Source organism: Bos indicus x Bos taurus, chromosome 17, assembly GCF_003369695.1.
Source record: "Bos indicus x Bos taurus breed Angus x Brahman F1 hybrid chromosome 17, Bos_hybrid_MaternalHap_v2.0, whole genome shotgun sequence".
Lineage (NCBI taxonomy): Eukaryota > Metazoa > Chordata > Mammalia > Artiodactyla > Bovidae > Bos > Bos indicus x Bos taurus.
The window spans coordinates 21,816,746-21,834,251 of NC_040092.1; the positions used below are offsets into that span (position 1 = coordinate 21,816,746).

A 17,506-nucleotide genomic window follows, 5' to 3' on the forward strand; every position below is an offset into this window, starting at 1 on the left:
TAGCCTTTATTTTTATTATTGCTGTTATTATTATTAATAAATGCTCACCCAAAATAATACTATCATAATAATTATAACCAAGTGTATCAGAGACTTCTAGTTACTCCCCAGAGTCCATTCTCCCCTTTCTCCTTCATATCAAAACCCAAACCTTACTCAGAGCTGTAAGTTAACAGCGCTGGCCTAGAAGGATCAGAACAGGTCAGGCCTAGAAGGATCCCTGCAGTGGGCATCTGGGGCATCCGGAACCATCCCCTGATCCTTCAGTAACAGGACCACCTGTGCTCTCGGGTTCAGGCCGACTTAACTCCACCCCGAGCCCCAGAGGCAGTCGTGTGCCTTAGCCCTGGTTAATCAGAAATGTAACACACTAGCTGTAAGTTAACATTTTCCAGCTTCCCTTGCAGCTAAGTGTAGCCACAGGTCTAGTTCTGGCTAACGGAAAACAAGTGGAAATTGGTTTTCTCCGTCCCAAAGAGGGAAACAGCCAGGGCATGTTGCTTTGTCCTCAACTCCCCCGACTGCCCCTAAATCCCCTACCACTTCTTCCTTCCTGCTGCTACCTGGAAAGTGAGTGTGATAGCTGGTGCCCCAGCAGCCTCTTGGACCATGCAGTAATCTTGAGTATGGAAACCACACTCTAAGGTGGGGAGAGCAGAGTAGTAAAATTCTAGATCCCTGAAGAGTGGGAAGCCACCACACCAACACTGCTGGGCTATTGCTTTGGAATTTCCACTATACCTAGTCAAAAATAGTTTATAAGCATGTGACTCAATCTCTAATAACTTTCATTTGTTTACCAGTTTACAGTTTGCTTTGACAAGAATCATGTCACTTACCTTAAACCTGTCAACTTACCCACACACCCAGAACCTGTCATCCTGCTCAAAAATGTACTGAGCAGCGATCACATGCCTATAACTGAATCATGATTTCTCCCTCCTACTACCCCCAACACCAGATCAGCAGAGCCCCAAAAGGAAACTCAGGCTGGAGCAACTCAGAGGGCTGTTTACAATCTGTGATTGAGGGAGCCAAGGTCAGGGATCAGAGGTCAGGGATCCAACTCTACATCAGATCATGACTCAGGATCCCAATCACTGACACCACTAGGTTATGAGGGATCACGATTAAGATAAAGCAGGCAACTCAGAGCAAAGCAATAGTTGGCATTTTTGACCTGCCTCCCCAGCAGCCATTCCCCTTTCTTCCAGCACCAACCTCCAACCATCTAAGCTCAGCCCCAGTCACATCATTTGAGCCTGGATCAAGCTGTGCCTGAATCTCCCTACAGTTTTCAGTTATATGAACCAATAAATCAATAAACAGAATTTAACTGAAACTGGCTTTGGCTTAAGCCAGTTTCAGTTAGGTTTTCTGTCACTGACAACCCACAGCTCCTGGGGCCTCTGCCAGCTCCAAAAGCAAGCTGGTAACTGGTTTCCAGGCTGTGTCAGTGGGGGACAAGACAGCGGCCCTGAACTTCTCACTGGGCCACACTTACCTCAGCAAATAAGCCGAACTTGCCCTTGAAGGGGAGCGAGTTTGGGAAGTACTGATTGATGAGGTGGATTAAGGGGTCGTCATAGCCCCACATGATCTCGCCAACAGTGCGGTTCATGAAGGCACGCTGGCCAAGCGTGCTGAACGCCAAGGTCATCATCAGCTTCAAGAGCCCGGGCCTGTTCTCCATCATCATCGACGCACTCTGCAGAGCCAGGGGACACCACAGGTTAGAGGCTAGACACAGCTTGTCTGCCCTCCCTGGACCTCAAGCCAAGCTTCAAGGCACAGCCATCCCGGGACGTGGTCAGGCCTAGAAGGATCCCTGCAGTGGGCATCTGGGGCATCCGGAACCATCCCCTGATCCTTCAGTAACAGGACCACCTGTGCTCTCGGGTTCAGGCCGACTTAACTCCACCCCGAGCCCCAGAGGCAGTCGTGTGCCTTAGCCCTGATTAATCAGAAACCTTCCTCTCTCTGGCTTCAGTGATTGGTCTGGGAATATGTATGCAGCCCCATCAGAACCAACAAGCCACAAGGAGCAAACCAGCTGGGGTTATGGGGTAGAGAGGGAAGGTGGCTCTGGCTGCCTTTGAACGTGGTGTGTGTAAGACTGCAGCCACCCTGAGGAGTGGATCTACCAGAACATGGAACCGACACAAATCTGGGCAACCTCATTTGCACTCTGGATCAAGCCACACCTGAAACCAGGCCAACTCCTGCCCTTTCAGTAACATGAGCCCATAAATGCCCTTTTTACTTACGCCAATTTAGAGTACCTTTCACTGTCACCTTATAGGCAAAGAATCTTAATGCAGACTATACTCTACTTCCTTAGCATCTCCCTTCCAAACTCCAAGAGCCCCAAGCACCAGTTCTACCTAGTATCTGGGTGCTTAGAATATGGGTGAATTTATTTTCGAATTTTTGTTTTCCTCTGGAGATACCATCTTGGCACTTGGTTTACTTTTTAAAGGTGCCTCATCCAATGACTGTGTGGATCACAATAAACTGGAAAATTCTGAAAGAGATGGGAATACCAGACCACCTGACCTGCCTCTTGAGAAATCTGTATGCAGGTCAGGAAGCAACAGTTAGAACTGGACATGGAACAACAGACTGTTCCAAATAGGAAAAGAAGTATGTCAAGGCTGTATATTATCATCCTGCTTATTTAACTTATATGCAGAGTACATCATGAGAAACGCTGGACTGGAAGAAACACAAGCTGGAATCAAGATTGTCGGGAGAAATATCAATAACCTCAGATATGCAGATGACACCACCCTTATGGCAGAAAGTGAAGAGGAACTCAAAAGCCTCTTGATGAAAGTGAAAGTGGAGAGCGAAAAAGTTGGCTTAAAGCCCAACGTTCAGAAAACGAAGATCATGGCATCCGGTCCCATCACTTCATGGGAAATAGATGGGGAAAGAGTGGAAGCAGTGTCAGACTTTATTTTTCTAGGCTCCAAAATCACTGCAGATGGTGACTGCAGCCATGAAATTAAAAGACGCTTACTCCTTGGAAGGAAAGTTATGACCAACCTAGATAGCATATTGAAAAGCAGAGACATTACTTTGCCAACAAAGGTCCATCTATTCAAGGCTATAGTTTTTCCTGTGGTCATGTATGGATGTGAGAGTTGGACTGTGAAGAAGGCTGAGCGCCGAAGAATTGATGCTTTTGAACTGTGGTGTTGAAGAAGACTCTTGAAAGTCCCTTGGACTGCAAGGAGATCTAACCAGTCCATTCTGAAGGAGATCAGCCCTGAGATTTCTTTGGAAGGAATGATGCTGAAGCTGCAACTCCAGTACTTTGGCCACCTCATGCAAAGAATTGACTCATTGGAAAAGACTCTGATGCTGGGAGGGATTGGGGGCAGGAGGAGAAGAGGACGACAGAGGATGAGATGGCTGGATGGCATCACTGACTCGATGGACGTGAGTCTGAGTGAACTCCGGGAGTTGGTGATGGACAGGGAGGCCTGGCGTGCTGCAATTCACGGGGTCGCGAAGAGTCGGACACGACTGAGCGACTGAACTGAACTGAACATCCAGTATCTGAGCTTCCCTGGTAGCTCAGCTGGTAAAGAAACTGCCTGCAAAGCAGGAGACGTTGGTTCGATTCCTGGGTTGGTAAGTTCCCCTGGAGAAGGAATATGCTAGTCACTCCAGTATACTTGGGCTTCCCTGGTGGCTCAGATGGTAAAGAATCCACCTGCAATGCAGAATACCTGGGTTCAATCCCTGGGTTGGGAAGATCCCTTGCAGGAGGGCATGGCAACCCACTCCAGTATTCTTGCGGGGAGAATCCCCAAGGACAGAGGAGCCTGGTGGGCTACAGTCCATGCGGTCACAAATAGTCAGACACGACTGAACAATAAGCACAAACACATCCAGTATCTAATCTCTACCTGTAGAAAGGGGAAGGGAACCAGCATTTTCTTAAACGTAAAGGTCTGATTCCATAAGAATTCACAAGGGTCTCTTAACATTATAATTTTTAGGGTAATAAATAGATGGGTTTCATTTATTTTGTATAAATACTGGCATCGTGTTTCTCTAAGTCAGTATTTCTTCTTTTTCTTTCCTTTTTGGCTGTGTCAGGTCTCAGTTGCGGCATGCAGAATCTTTCGTTGTGGCGTGTGGGCTTAGTTACCCCACGGCATGTGGGATCTTGGTTCCCCGGCCAGAGATCAAACCTGTATTCCCTACACTGCAAGGTGGATTCTTAACTACTGGACCACCAGGGAAGTCTCTTAGATGGTTTTTAAAAATCGTAAAAGGATATAAAGTAAAAGTCCCTCTCTAACCTGTGACCCTCCTCTTCCTAATCTCCTCCCCCAAGACAACCCACTGCTCTGGGTTCTTGAGTATTCCTGCAGGAAACATCAACGCCAGAAGTCAGCAAGCCGTGGTCCACGGGCCAAAGCCAACCCATGGCCTGCTTTTTACAGTCCAGGAGCTAAGATGTTCTGTATGTTTTCAAATGGTTGAAAGAAAAACAGAAGAAGACCGTATGAAAAACATGAAAATTATATGAAACTCACATTTCAGTATATCCACGAAATAGGTCTCTTGGCATATAGCCACGCCCACTCATTTGTTTTTGTCTTGGGCTTCTTTTGCATTTTAAAAATATTTATTTATTTATTTGGCTGCTTCAAGTCTTAGTTGAGGCATGCAGGATCCTTCATTACAGCATATAACCAGGCGCCATCCCTGACCAGGGGTCGAACCCAGGCCGCCTATATTGGGAGCTCGGAGCCTTAGCCATTGGACCACCAGGGAAGCCCCTGCTTTTGCATTATAATGGCAGACTTGAACAGCTGCAACAGAGAACATCTAGCCCTCAAAGCCTAAAACATCTGTTATCTGGCCCTTTATAGAAAAAGCCCAGCTGGTCGAGGCATGTACAAGCACGTGTGTAAGTGAGTGTGTGCATGCATGCAAGTATTTCTCCTTCAGAAACAGTAAGTAGGGGCACTATGCTTGTGTTCGATTTTCCTTAGTTAGACATAACTAAGAGACTGCTCCACGACACTCTCTGCAGCCCTGCCTCCTTTTGCTGGATGTATACTAATCCACTGCTCGTCTGCAGTAGATATCACAACATAACTCCCCATGATGATCAGTAGATGTTTGCTCTGAAAACGTTGCTGAAATAAACATCCTTGAGAACAAACATCTTTGCCCACATGTGTTATTCTACCAAGAGGACACATTCCTACTTATGGAAACTTCTGAAGTCAGGGGCACATGCAATTTACATCGAAAATCACTTCAATTTAAGTTGAAAATTACCTTCCAACAGCTCATACCAGTTCCGTTCCTAACGACAGTGTCTGTTCCCACAAACGCTCCTACGCCCTGGGCATTTATCACACAGTCTTTGCCAACCTAATTGGTGGGGGAAAGTGACTTCACTGCCTGAACACGCACATCTGACGCTGAGGGAGGCAGCAGCAAGGCTTCAGGCTGTATTTATCTGAGCTTTCATCCTGTCCACCCAACAGACTTCGCAGGTGCATTCACATCTGATCCTGAGCCCAGCCTGGGGCCAGCCCCGGGGCACACAGCTGCTGACCCTCAACTGGGTGGACAGAGGATTGAATGGGAGGCTGAGTGCCACAGAGTGGCAGCCTCATAGACCAAACTAGTTTCAAAACCCTAACCTGCTACCTGCTAGTTGAGTGACTTTAGATAAGTCACCTAACCTCTCTGTTCTTCAGTTTTCCTCTTCTACAAACAGAAAATAATAGTACCTAATGATCGTGGGATTGCTGACAAGTAAACAGGTAGTATGTGTGAAGCCTGACACACAAGTTCTAACACGTAGTGTCAGCAAGATGCTCACACAGCAGACCTGAGACAGTTCTCTCTAGAAAGGCCTGGCCCTTGCTGGCGTCTGAGATCCTGATGTTAGGAGGGCTCCCACCGCTTCCTAACTGATAAGAGGGGTTCACTGTGCCTGGACTGTACCACCTGCTTTCCTGGAACGCAGATCCGTGCCAGGCAGAGGGCGTCTCCGTGACGAGCCCCCAATAAATACCCACTAGGCGCTGAGTCTCTGTAGTGAGCATTCCTGGTAGGGGAGACCTACCTGTGTGTGGTCATAAATCACCGCTCAAGGAATGAAGCGTGACTCCCCTGGGAGGTGGCTCTGGAAGCCTGCGTCTGGTCACCATCCCACGTGCCCTTTCCCTCTGTGGATTCTCTTCTGCCTCCTTCCACTCTACCAAACTACAGCCAAGAGCACAACCATATACACCGGGTCCTGCGAGCGCTACGAATGAGTCAGCGAACCTGGGGGTGGTCTTGGGGGCCCCGGCACACATGGCAGGCAGGCAGTAAGCCCAGCTACTTCTGTGACTCTTACCTGCAGAGAATGGACATCCTGTCCACAATCTCCCTCCAAACACCACAGACAAGCACACAGCACCCCCATTCAGCTTCCCACAAGTACTCCCTTTTGGAGAGTCTAGATTTGTATTTGTTGTTGTTGCACACGATTAGGGGTTTAACCCGCGTACCCCTGCAGTGGAAGTCTTAACCACTGGACTACCAGGGAAGTCCCTAGATTTGCAGATTGAAAAGGGAAAAGCCATGACTTTGACCAATGCTCCCAACCAGAGACCAAGGTGTACCCAGGAAGCCCGCCGAGTCAACCCAGGAGCCACCGATTGAGCCCTCAAGGGACCGCCCAGTGCAAGGGGCAGGCGGAGAGACGACCAGGGGTATCTCACCAAGACCAGGATGTTGGGCATGACGATGTAGTCGCTCTCCTGGCCGCGGGACTTATCCGGCTGGAACTGGTAGCTGCGGTACTCCAGGAAGGACACCGTGTCATTGTTGTTGAAGGTGATGTTGCTCTTGTGCCTGAACTCCCTGTGGGGGAGGAAGCTGGTGGGTCAGCTGCCAGGAGCCCGGGGGCCCCTCGGCTGTCTGTGTGCCGAGCTTGACTGCCTCCTACACGTCTGTTCCACCACCCACCCACTGTGGTATGTGCTTAGTCGCCTCTTTGTGACCCCAAGGACTGTATGTAGCCCTCCAGGATCCTCTTAAAGTGAAAGTATTAGTCACTCAGTTGTGTCCGACTCTTCAGGACCCCATGGACTGGGGCCTGCCAGGCTTCTCTGTCCATGGGATCTTCCAGGCAAAAATACTGGATTAGGTTGCCATTTCCTTCTCCAGGGGATCTTCCTGAGCCAGGGATCGAAGCCGGGTCTCCTGGGTCTCCTGCATCGGCAGGCGGATTCTTTACCACTGAGCCACCTGGGAAGCCCACCTACTGCAGGACAAGCACAGAAGCCTCTTGTCACCAAATCCCATATGCTCCCTCCCCCTGGGCAAGCTGCCACCATCCCTCCGTCCCTCATCACCCTCCCCCTGGGCATCCTAGCTTTTCTGAGGGAGGCGGCGAGGATGGTGGGTAGGAATATGCACTCTGAAGACAGAAGGTAGGGGGCCCGAATCCTGTCTCCATCACTTACTACTCAAGCCTGTTTTCCCATGTTTAAAATGGGAGTAATGGGATTTCCCTGGCAGTCCGTGGTTAAGACTGCATGCTTCCGCTGCAGGGAGCATGGGTTCAATCCCTTGATGGGGAGCTAAGATCCTGCATACCACGAGGTACAGCCAAGGAAAAAAAATAAAATGGGAGTAATAAGCAGACTTATGTCATTAGGTCCCTACTTGTGAGAATTGAGTGAGCTAATGCATGTCAAGCAACTAAAACGATTGCCTAATGCACAGAGAAAAGCATGTATCAGCTGCAGTTTTTATTGCTGTTATTCTCTTTATTCCATCATGCTCTGCAATCCATTCTCTGCAGAGCATCCAGAAGAATCTTTGAAAAGGGGAAATCAGATCACGTCATCCTCTCCCCCAAACCCTCCTTTGCACACAGGATAAAACTGAGCTCCTTCTGTGGGCTCCAGGGTCCTCACCATCCGGCCCCGTCCAACTCTCAGGTCTCCTCTCTCCCACTCACTCTCCCCTCGCTCCTAACACACCAGCCACACACGCCTTCTCCCCTCCTAGACTACCTTCCCGCCTCAGGCCCTTCGCACCCGCTGCTTTCTGTCCAGGACTCACTTCCCCCCAGATCCTCACACTGCAGTGCCCGCTTCTCACCATCTGGGTCTAGGGAAGTGTCCCCCTTTGTCAAGGTCCTCCCTGACCCTGCAGTTAGACCAGCCCCCGCCAAGCCCTGCCTCCAGCACTCTCCACGGCTTGACCTGCTTTGTTGGCACCACGCTTATGCTGCTGGGTTTCCCCTCATCTGTTCACTTGTTCATTCTCTCCCGATGGGAATGTCAGCTCTGTAAGGCAGGGGCTCTTGTCTGCCTTTAACAGTGAACTGGCACAGTGTCTGGCATACAGGAGATGTTCAGTACTCCATAAAGGCTTATGAAATGAAGAGATAAGTAAGAACTTTGGCAAACCAGGCTCAGCTTCGATGCAGAAGTCTTTATGAGCTAAGCCAGGATTGCAGTTTCCTGAGGGCAGAATGGGCAGCACCAGAAATTGGGTCTTGTATTCCAGGGAGCCCCTTCCCCAATGTCCCTGTGGAGTCTGTGATGCAGGTTGGCACCTGGCAGCTCTTCTGGAGCCTTGTGGCAGAGCGTCTCTTGGAAAACTGCTCCAGCCAATGCCAGGCAGCCCAGTAGCCACTGGAGAGCTTCACCCTCCCAAAGAAAATGATCAAATGAAAAAGTTGTGACAGCTGTGGTCATAAAGAAAGACAGCAGGACCCTGTGGGGCCCTCCCAGGTAAAAATCCTTTTCCGTGTCCCCAGTTTTTGTGTAGGGAATACACTTCATTCAGCCTCTTTGACCTTCCCTGAGTTCCAGGGGGCAGATTCAAAGAGTTGTTTATCAGGGGAGGGAGGGGACGCAGAAGCAAAGGAGGGGCAGTCAGGAAAAAATAGTGCAGCCTTGGGGCAGGGTCCTGGCTCCTCCTCAAGGGATACACAGAACAGTATCTCTGAGTTCTTCTGCAGGAACTAAGGCCCCCACCAAGGTGGAGGATGGTACCCTCTGCCAAGCAGAAGACTCCCAGAACACCTCCCTGTTAACTGCACCACCAACCAATCAGAACAAAGTTTTGCACACAGTGGAAGAAGATAAAGGCCCTGACCTTTTCTCCAAAAGATTCTCCCTTTAAAAACTTTCATGGTTGAGCAGAATCTTTAGAGTTGGTTTTTGGACGTGAATCCGCCTTCTCCCCACATTGCTGGCCTCCTAAATAAAGCAATCTTTCCTTTCCAACCAGCACTTGCCTTTTTTTTTTTTTTTTTTAAACTTTTTGGCCACACCTCGAAGTTCCTGTCTTAGTTCCTTGACCAGGGATCAAACCTGCGTTCCCTACAGTGGAAGTGCTCATTCTTAGCTGTTGGACTGCCAGGGAAATCCCAACACTTGCCTTTTGAGTGGCAAGCAGCCAAACTCAGGTAATGATAATGTGTTAATAACTAACATTTACTGATCACTTACTGCATGCCAGGCACTGTGCTGGGCTCCACATAATCTCATCCAATCCTCATAACCACTCCACCATGGATACGGTCATCCCCATTTTACAGAAGGGGACATTGCAGGACAGGAAAGCAAAGGCCCTTGCCCATAGTCAGAGACCTGCTGAGTGGCAAAGCCAGGCAGCCATTCCCACGTCTCAAGCACTGGAGCACCGGATTGGAGCAAGCAGATTGGCCCTGAATGAGCCCTTCTGCAAGGGGCCTCAGTTTCCTCATCTGTAAAATGGGGTGATGACCTGAGTCCCAGCCCAACCCCCTCCATCCTCACCTGTACACATAAGGCCCGTGCTCCTGCACCTGTGGCTTCTGGCCTTGGATGATCCCCTCAGGGTTGACGATGTTGAAAAAGTAGACAGAGAGGTAGAAGGGGACAGGGATTTCCTTCCACATGTTGAAAGACAGGCTGTTGGGGTCGATGCGCACATTCTGTGGGGGACGAGACAAACAAGCTCATGAGGAAGAGGGCCAGGACCCCCACCCACCCACCTGCCCTACCACAAGGCTCCAAAAGGGCTGCTTGGTGCCAGCCTGCATCACAGACTCCACGGGGTCATTGAGGAAGGGGCTCCCTGGAGATGTTCTAGGAGCAGGAGGAGGTGGGAAAGCTGTTGACACATGCTGCTCCAGAGTTGACATATGACATAATTAATGTTAATAGTTGATATTATTTGTATGCATTATTTTTAAATGTGTTATAATAACAACAGCCTGATCAAGAGACTGGGAGGTGGCCACTGCTCAACCACAGCTCATGACACCTGGTGGGAACTGAGCTCCGTGTGTCAAATTCATCATTCATTCATTCACTCATTCATTTAACACACATTTTGAAAAACTGAAGTATAGTTGATTTACAATGTTTCAGGTGTACAGCAAAATATTCAATTTTATATATATATATATATATATATATATATTCTTTTTCAGATTCTTTTCCACTATAGGTTATTATAAGATATTGAATATAGTTCCTTGTGCTATATAGTAAGTCCTTGTTGTTTATCTACTTATATATAGTCGTGTGTATCTGTTAATTCCTAATTTATCCCTCCCCCCTTCCCCTTTGGTAACCCTAAGTTTGTTCTCCATGTCAATACACATTTACTGAACACCTACGACATGCCAGACCCTCTTTTAACAGCTGGTGTTAGAAAAGCGAACAAGACAAACCCAGATCTCTAACTTCACGGGGCTTTTATTCCAGTAGAGGAAAGACAGGTCATCAACAATTAGGGTACAACATGTGGTGTATGAAAGGACATAGTGAAAACACAGCAGGGACTGGGAGGAGGACTGCAATTTTAAACAGAGGAGCCAGGCAGGTGAAAATGTAAGGAAAAACAAAGCAAAAAAAACTAAACCAAAATTAAAAACTAAAGGCACTGGAGGGATTTAGTGGTGGTGGGTAATTTCATGCATAAGATACAGCCTGTGCAAAGGCCCTGGGGCTGGGAGAACTGAGACAGAGCAATGGGGAACAGCCAGGAGGCCAGTGTGGTGGGGAGCAGAGCCTGTGAGTGGGAGGGCAGGAGATGAGAACAAGAGCAATTTTCGATGAAAAGCCAGAAATACAGAAATTTATGTGCTGTGCTCTTGTGCTAAGTTGCTTTGGTCATGTCTGACTCTTTGTGACCCTATGAACTGTAGCCTGCCAGGCTCCTCTGTCCATGGGATTCTCCAGGCAAGAATACTGGAGTGGGTTGTCATTTCCTTCTCCAGGGGATCTTCCCCGACCCAGGAGTCAAATCCGTGTCTCCTGTGTCTGCTGCACTGGCAGGCAGGTTCTTTATCACTAGCGCCATATGAACTATAAATCTCCAGGTTTATAAAGCTTGGCAAAAACCCCTTGCCACCTAACCCCACTCCCAACCTGACCAGCCCATCAGGTAGTTGCTCCATGTTGCAAAGCCAAGTGTCTGGAACAGCTTGCGTCACCTTCACTTTTTCTTTGAATGTGGCCTCCCAGGACAAGGACAGCCACTCCCACTGTCCCCAGACTGTCCCAGAACCGGTGGGCAGGGGCTCTGGAGAAGGAAGAAGACTGGAGCTGGCCAGTCAGGCCCAGCCCCATGTCCCTAACTGGTAGATTTTGGGAAGAAGTGGATTTGGAGAGAGCCAGACCTGAGGGCAAGTTGGCCAGCCCTGAACCTCAGTTTTCCCATCTGTGCAATGGGGCCAGTGACTCTGTAACCTCAACTGTGCTTCATTTGATCTACATGGCACTTCAATGAAGAAAAGTTGAACTCATTGTCAAGAACAACAACAAAAAAAATGATTTAACATAAAACCTGGATTTCAAAGTTCTCTTGAAAATATCAGATCAGAGACTTGCCTTCGGGTGTAACAATCCTTTATTGATGAACACATCTTCCTACCAGCTACAAGAGTCACAAGGATCATTTTTTTTAAGGTTTTTAAAATTTATTTATTTATCTTTGGCTGTGTTGAGTCTTCACTGTTGCATGCAGACTTTCTCTAGTTGCAGGGAGCAGGGGCTACTTTCTAGTTGCAGCGGTCAGATTTCAGTAGTTGTAGCACGCAGGCTCAGTATTTGTGGTCCACAGGCTCAGCTGCCCCACAGCATGTGGAATCTTCCCAGACCAGGGATCGAACCCACATCCCCTGCACTGGCAGGCATATTCTTAACCGCTGAACCACCAGGGAAATCCAGGATCATTTTTATAACCTGAGCATCGAGTACATGCAAATAAAGGTGACGAGAAAATGTGGTTTGTACAAAGCAACACACAAATGAGCGTTTCCTTGCTGAAGAGGGTGTGGAGAAAAAGGAACCCTCCTACACTCTTGGTGGAGATGTAAACTGGTGCAGTCACTATGGAGAACAGTATTGAAATTCCTCAAAAAACTAAAAATAAAATTACCATATGATCCTGCAATCCCATTCCCGGGCATACATCTGGACAAAACTCATTCGAAAAGATACATGCACCCCAATGTTCACTGCAGCACTATTTACAATAGCCAAGACATGGAAGTTACCTAAGTGTCTACTCACAGATGAATGGACAAAGAAGTTATGGCATATATACAATGGAATATTCTCACCATAGAAAAGATGAAATAATGCCATTTGTGGCAACGTGGATCAAACTAGAGATTGTCACACTGAGTGAAGTAAGTCAGACAAAGAAAGACAAATATCCTATGATATCACATGAGGAATCTTAAAATATGATACAAATGAACTTATTTGTAAGACAGAAACAGACTCATAGACACAGAAAACAAGCTTATAGGTGCCAGGGAGGAAGGGTGGGGACAGGTATATATTAGGAGGTTGGGATTAACACACAGACACTACTGCATACAAATTGCTGTGCTGTACACCGGAAACTCACATAACACTGTAAATCAACTTTATACCAATACAAAATTAAAAAAAAAAAAAAACACAAGCATTTCCCAGGGATTGCCTGTGTGTCAGGTGCTGTTCTAGGCTCGTCACATCATTGTCACCTCCCCAACCAACACCATGACCCCTCGAACCAAGAGGGTCATGGCCCTCACCTTCAACAAAGGCAGCAGCTGCAACTCCCTTCTGGGCCCCGAGGTCCCTGGGGCTCAGGTTTTTCCAGCTCCTCCCAAATTATGTGAGCTGCCAGAAATCCAGATGTTTCTATGGCATCTCCCGATTGTTTCAAGAGCAACACGGTATTATTCAAAATCAACACACCCGGGAGGCAGATGGCGCATCCTCAGGCCACGGCTGGACCCCAGGAGACCCCTTTGTCACACTTGCCAGACCACCTCACCCAGACCATCTCCCAGAGCGGAGGACCTCTCCGTGTCACAGGCAGGGACGCTGGGGCCCGGCGAGGCTGTGTGGCTCCTCTCCAGCCCCGCCACCCGCCCCCTCAGCACGGGCTTGGTGAATGAGGTGAATGCTTGCCCCGTCATGTCCGACTCTTTGCAACCCCATGGACTGGGGCCCGCCAGGCTCCTCTGTCCGTGCGATTTCCCAGGCAAGAGTACTGGAGTGGGTTGCCATTTCCTCCTCTAGGGGATCTTCCTGACCCAGAGATCGAGCCTGCATCTTCTGTGTCTCCTGCATTGCAGGCAGTTTCTCTACCACTTGAGCCACTGAGGAAGCCAAGAAAGTGGAATTCCGACCTCAGCCTGGAAGTTGTTGGTGGGTTTGGGGGTCGGATGGAAACCTTCAAATTTTAATACGAAGGAACAAAGACAGGCCCACAGGCGGAGGCAGTCTGTCGTGCCCTCTCTCCATCCCCTCATCCACAGAACAGCGGTCAGAAGAAAACACATCAACCCAGTTTCCTTCTTTTTACATGTTTGTAATAAAACACATAAGCTCTAACCTCTTAGCAAATATTTAAATATACAATGCAGTGGGTTTTCTATTTTTTGCTGTGCTTGTCAGACCATAGTTCCCCAACCAGGGACCAAACCTGGGCCCTGGGCAGTGAGAGCACAGAATCCTAACCACTGGACCGCCAGGGAGCTCCCTACCATGTGGCACTGCTAACTCTAGGCACTATACAGATCTTTTACTCATCATGACTAATAATAATATTATATAATGTTGGAAATATAATTGTAAAAGACCCTGATGCTGCGAAAGATTGAAGGCAGGAGCAGAAGGGGACGACAGAGGATGAGATGGTTGGATGGCATCATCGACTCAATGGACAGGAGTTTGAGCAAATTGCGGGAGATAGTGAAGGACAGGGAAGCCTGGCGTGCTGCAGTCCACGGTGTTGCAAAGAGACAGACACAATTTAGCGACTGAACAACAACCATAAATAAAAAGGAAGGAAGGAAACTTTCAGAGGTGATGGACATGTTTAAACGTAGATTGTGGTGATGGCTTCACTTCTCTGTAAACTCTTCCGGTTGTATACATGCTTAGTCGCTCAGTCGTGTACGATTCTTTGCAACCCCATGCACTACAGCCCGCCAGGCTCTTCTGTCCATGGGATTTCCTAGGCAAGAATACTGGAGTGGGTTGCCATTTCTTTCTCCAGGGCCTCTTCCTGACCCAGGGATTGAACCCCACGTCTTGTGTCTCCTGCATTGCAGGCGGATTCCTTACCCGCTGAGCCATTAGGGAAGTTGTATAATTATATACATACAACTAATTTATTATGTTAATCATACAGCAGTAAAGTGGCTTAAAATTAAAACAAAAAACAGTTTCCAGTTCCTGCCTCCCTCCCCCAGCCCTGTTTTTAAGCAAAGGTACAGTGACCCAGAGAAGCCTGGAGAAGCCTTTGAAATTCCGGAATTCTGCTGTGCTTTCCTAATCTCCTGGTCTTCCCACCTAATTCAGGGATAAATCAAGGTCGAATCAATGAATCACCAGATGAAGGCTTACGTTTCTCTCTTCAACAGAAGGGGCTGTGGGGTTCTGGGGCTCCACTCCGTTCGTGGGTACTCACTCACAGGGAATCTCCCATGAGCCAGCTTTGCCTTATGGATACGTTTTTAATCCTTTCTGTGCCTCAGTTTCCTCATCCATAAAATGGGTGCAATGATAGCATCCATCTCATAGGTCTGGTGTGAGGTTTAAATGCCTTTGTAAAATGCTTAGAACAGGGGCAAGTAGAGCCTAGGGACCCAGCAGGTCAGCCAAGCAGTCACCTGGCACAAAGTGACCAGCCCTTCCCCCTCCCCCATTGCTGCCCCACCTCTGGTGGGGGTTGGACTTTGCACCGCTTACAATCAGAGGGATAACTTTCTTTCGGTCACACTGGACCAGAAGCATTAGGACCAGGCAGCTGATTAGATAACAGTGCGCAGGCCAAGCTCACGGCCTTTTGCCCAACATAGCTGATTCTATCCCTGCCCCCACCCCCCAAGGTCAAAGATCACAGCCCACACACAAAGACCAAGAGAAAAAGCCAAGGTGATCCCTTCCTGGACGCAGCTCCCTCTTATCCAACCAGATTCTCTGAGCTCATTCTGGACAGGCAAGAGGGCTGCCTGGAAGAGAGGGCATGTGAAAGAAAGAGTTGGGCTTTGTCATGAAAAAAAGACGAGGAGGGTGTTACTGGCAGGGGACACAGCCTGTGCAAAAGCTAGGTGGCTTCTAAGAACGTGATCTACCTTAAAATCCACCAATCCCAAATATGCTTTTAAAACAACTCAAATGTTCACGATGGATAAACCAACTCTGTGTATCTATACAACGGAATAGATAGATAAAAAGGAGAACCGATGCTTTCAAATTATGGTGCTAGAGGAGACTCTTGAGAGACTCTTTGCAACCCTATGGACTGTAGCCCTCCAGGCACCTCTGTCCATGGGATTCTGCAGGCAAGAACACTGGAGTGGGTTGCCATGCAGGGACTGAACCTGCATCTTTTACGTCTCCTGCTTGGCAGGCAGGTTCTTTACCACTAGAGTGACCTGCGAAGCCCTGTAAAGAGAATCATACAAGTCTTCAAATGTACCCATAATTCTCTATTTCTTGAAAACAAGCAGAGATACAAAAGACCATAAACGTCTCCTTTTACTTAGCAAAATATTTTTGAGGTCCTGATCATTAATCTTTTTAAAGCGTAGTTTGCTGACTCTGTTGTTGTTGTTTTAATGTGTTTGCTCCAGTCTCAGTTGCAGCATGGGTGATCTTTTAGGTGCAGCACGCGAACTCTTAGGTGTGGCACGTAGGACCTAGTGCCCTGACCAGGGATCAAACCCAGGCCCCCTGCAATGACAGCAAGGTATCTTGGCCAACGAGGAAGTCCCAGTTTGTTGACTTTTATCAAATGCACATACCTCACCTGTCTGGCAACAAGAAATGGGACATTTTCATCACGCCTTGCTTAAAAGGATGCGTATGAGCCTTTCTGTGCTCCTGGCAGCATTATCTATAAGAGCCAAAAGGTGGATGTGACCCAAGTGTCCACTGACAGATGAATGGATGAATGGAATGTGCTGTAGCCAAGGTTATTCAGCCTTAGGAAAAAAAGGGAATTCTCATCTGTGCTACATCATAAGGGAACTTTTAAAACATTACTAGAGGCAATAAGACAGTAGAAAAAAACACGTATTATACGATTCCATTTGTGTGAAGTGTCTAGAACAGGCAAGGGAGTTCCCTGGCAGGCTAGTGGTTAGGATTCCAGGCTTTCAGGGCTGTGGCCTGGGTTCAATTCCAAGTCAGGAAACTGAGATCCCATAAGCTGTGCAAGATGGTTAAAAAAAAAAAAAAATAGGCAAATCTATAGGGACAGATCTATAGAAGAAGATTCTGGAGAGTCCCTTGGAATGCAAGGAGATCAAACCAGTCCATCCTAAAGGAAATCAAGCCTGAATATTCATTGGAAGGACTAATGCTGAAGCTGAAACTCCAATACTTGGGCCACCTGATGTGAAGAACTGACTCATTGGAAAAGACCCTGATGTTGGGAAAGATTGAAGGCAGGAGGAGAAGGGGACAACAGAGGATGAGGTGGTTGGATGCCATTACCGACTCCATGGACATGAGTTTGAGCAAGTTCCGGGAGTTGGTGAAGAACAGGGGAGCCTGGCATGCTGCGGTCCATGGGGTCGAAAAGAGTCGAACTGAACTGAACTGAACTGATAGGCGCAGAAAACTGAACTGAACTGAACTGATAGGCACAGAAAACAGTCTGGGAGTTGCCAGGGGAGCATGGGGAGTGACTCCTTAATAGCTACAGGGTTTCCTTTTGGGGTGATGAAAATATTCTGGAACTAGACATGTGGGTAATGGTTATACAACATTGTGAATGTCCTAAATGTCACTCAATCGTATGGTTTTTAATGGTTTAAATGGTGAGTTTTTTATTAACTGAAACTTGAAAAAAGAAAGTGAAAGTGAAAATTGCTCAGTTGTGTCCAACTCTTTGGGATCCCATGGACTACTCCAGGCCAGAATGCTGGAGTGAGTAGCCTTTCCCTTCTCCAGGGTATCTTCCCAACTCTGGGATCAAACCCAGGTCTCCCACACTGCAGGAGGATTCT

At 48.0% G+C, this 17,506-nt stretch overlaps 1 protein-coding gene across 3 annotated transcripts in view; it reads right to left on the reverse strand.

Moving 5' to 3' along the window:
* Nucleotides 1-17,506, reverse strand: part of SCARB1 (scavenger receptor class B member 1) — a 93,489-nt gene that overhangs the window by 34,819 nt on the left and 41,164 nt on the right. For all 3 annotated transcript variants that reach the window (XM_027567034.1, XM_027567033.1, XM_027567035.1), the window contains exons 2-4: nucleotides 9,810-9,967; nucleotides 6,750-6,891; nucleotides 1,505-1,708 (exon numbers count right to left, since the gene is read on the reverse strand). In XM_027567034.1, the coding sequence (XP_027422835.1) occupies nucleotides 1,505-1,708; nucleotides 6,750-6,891; nucleotides 9,810-9,967 (504 nt within the window). The remainder of the gene's footprint in view (nucleotides 1-1,504; nucleotides 1,709-6,749; nucleotides 6,892-9,809; nucleotides 9,968-17,506) is intronic.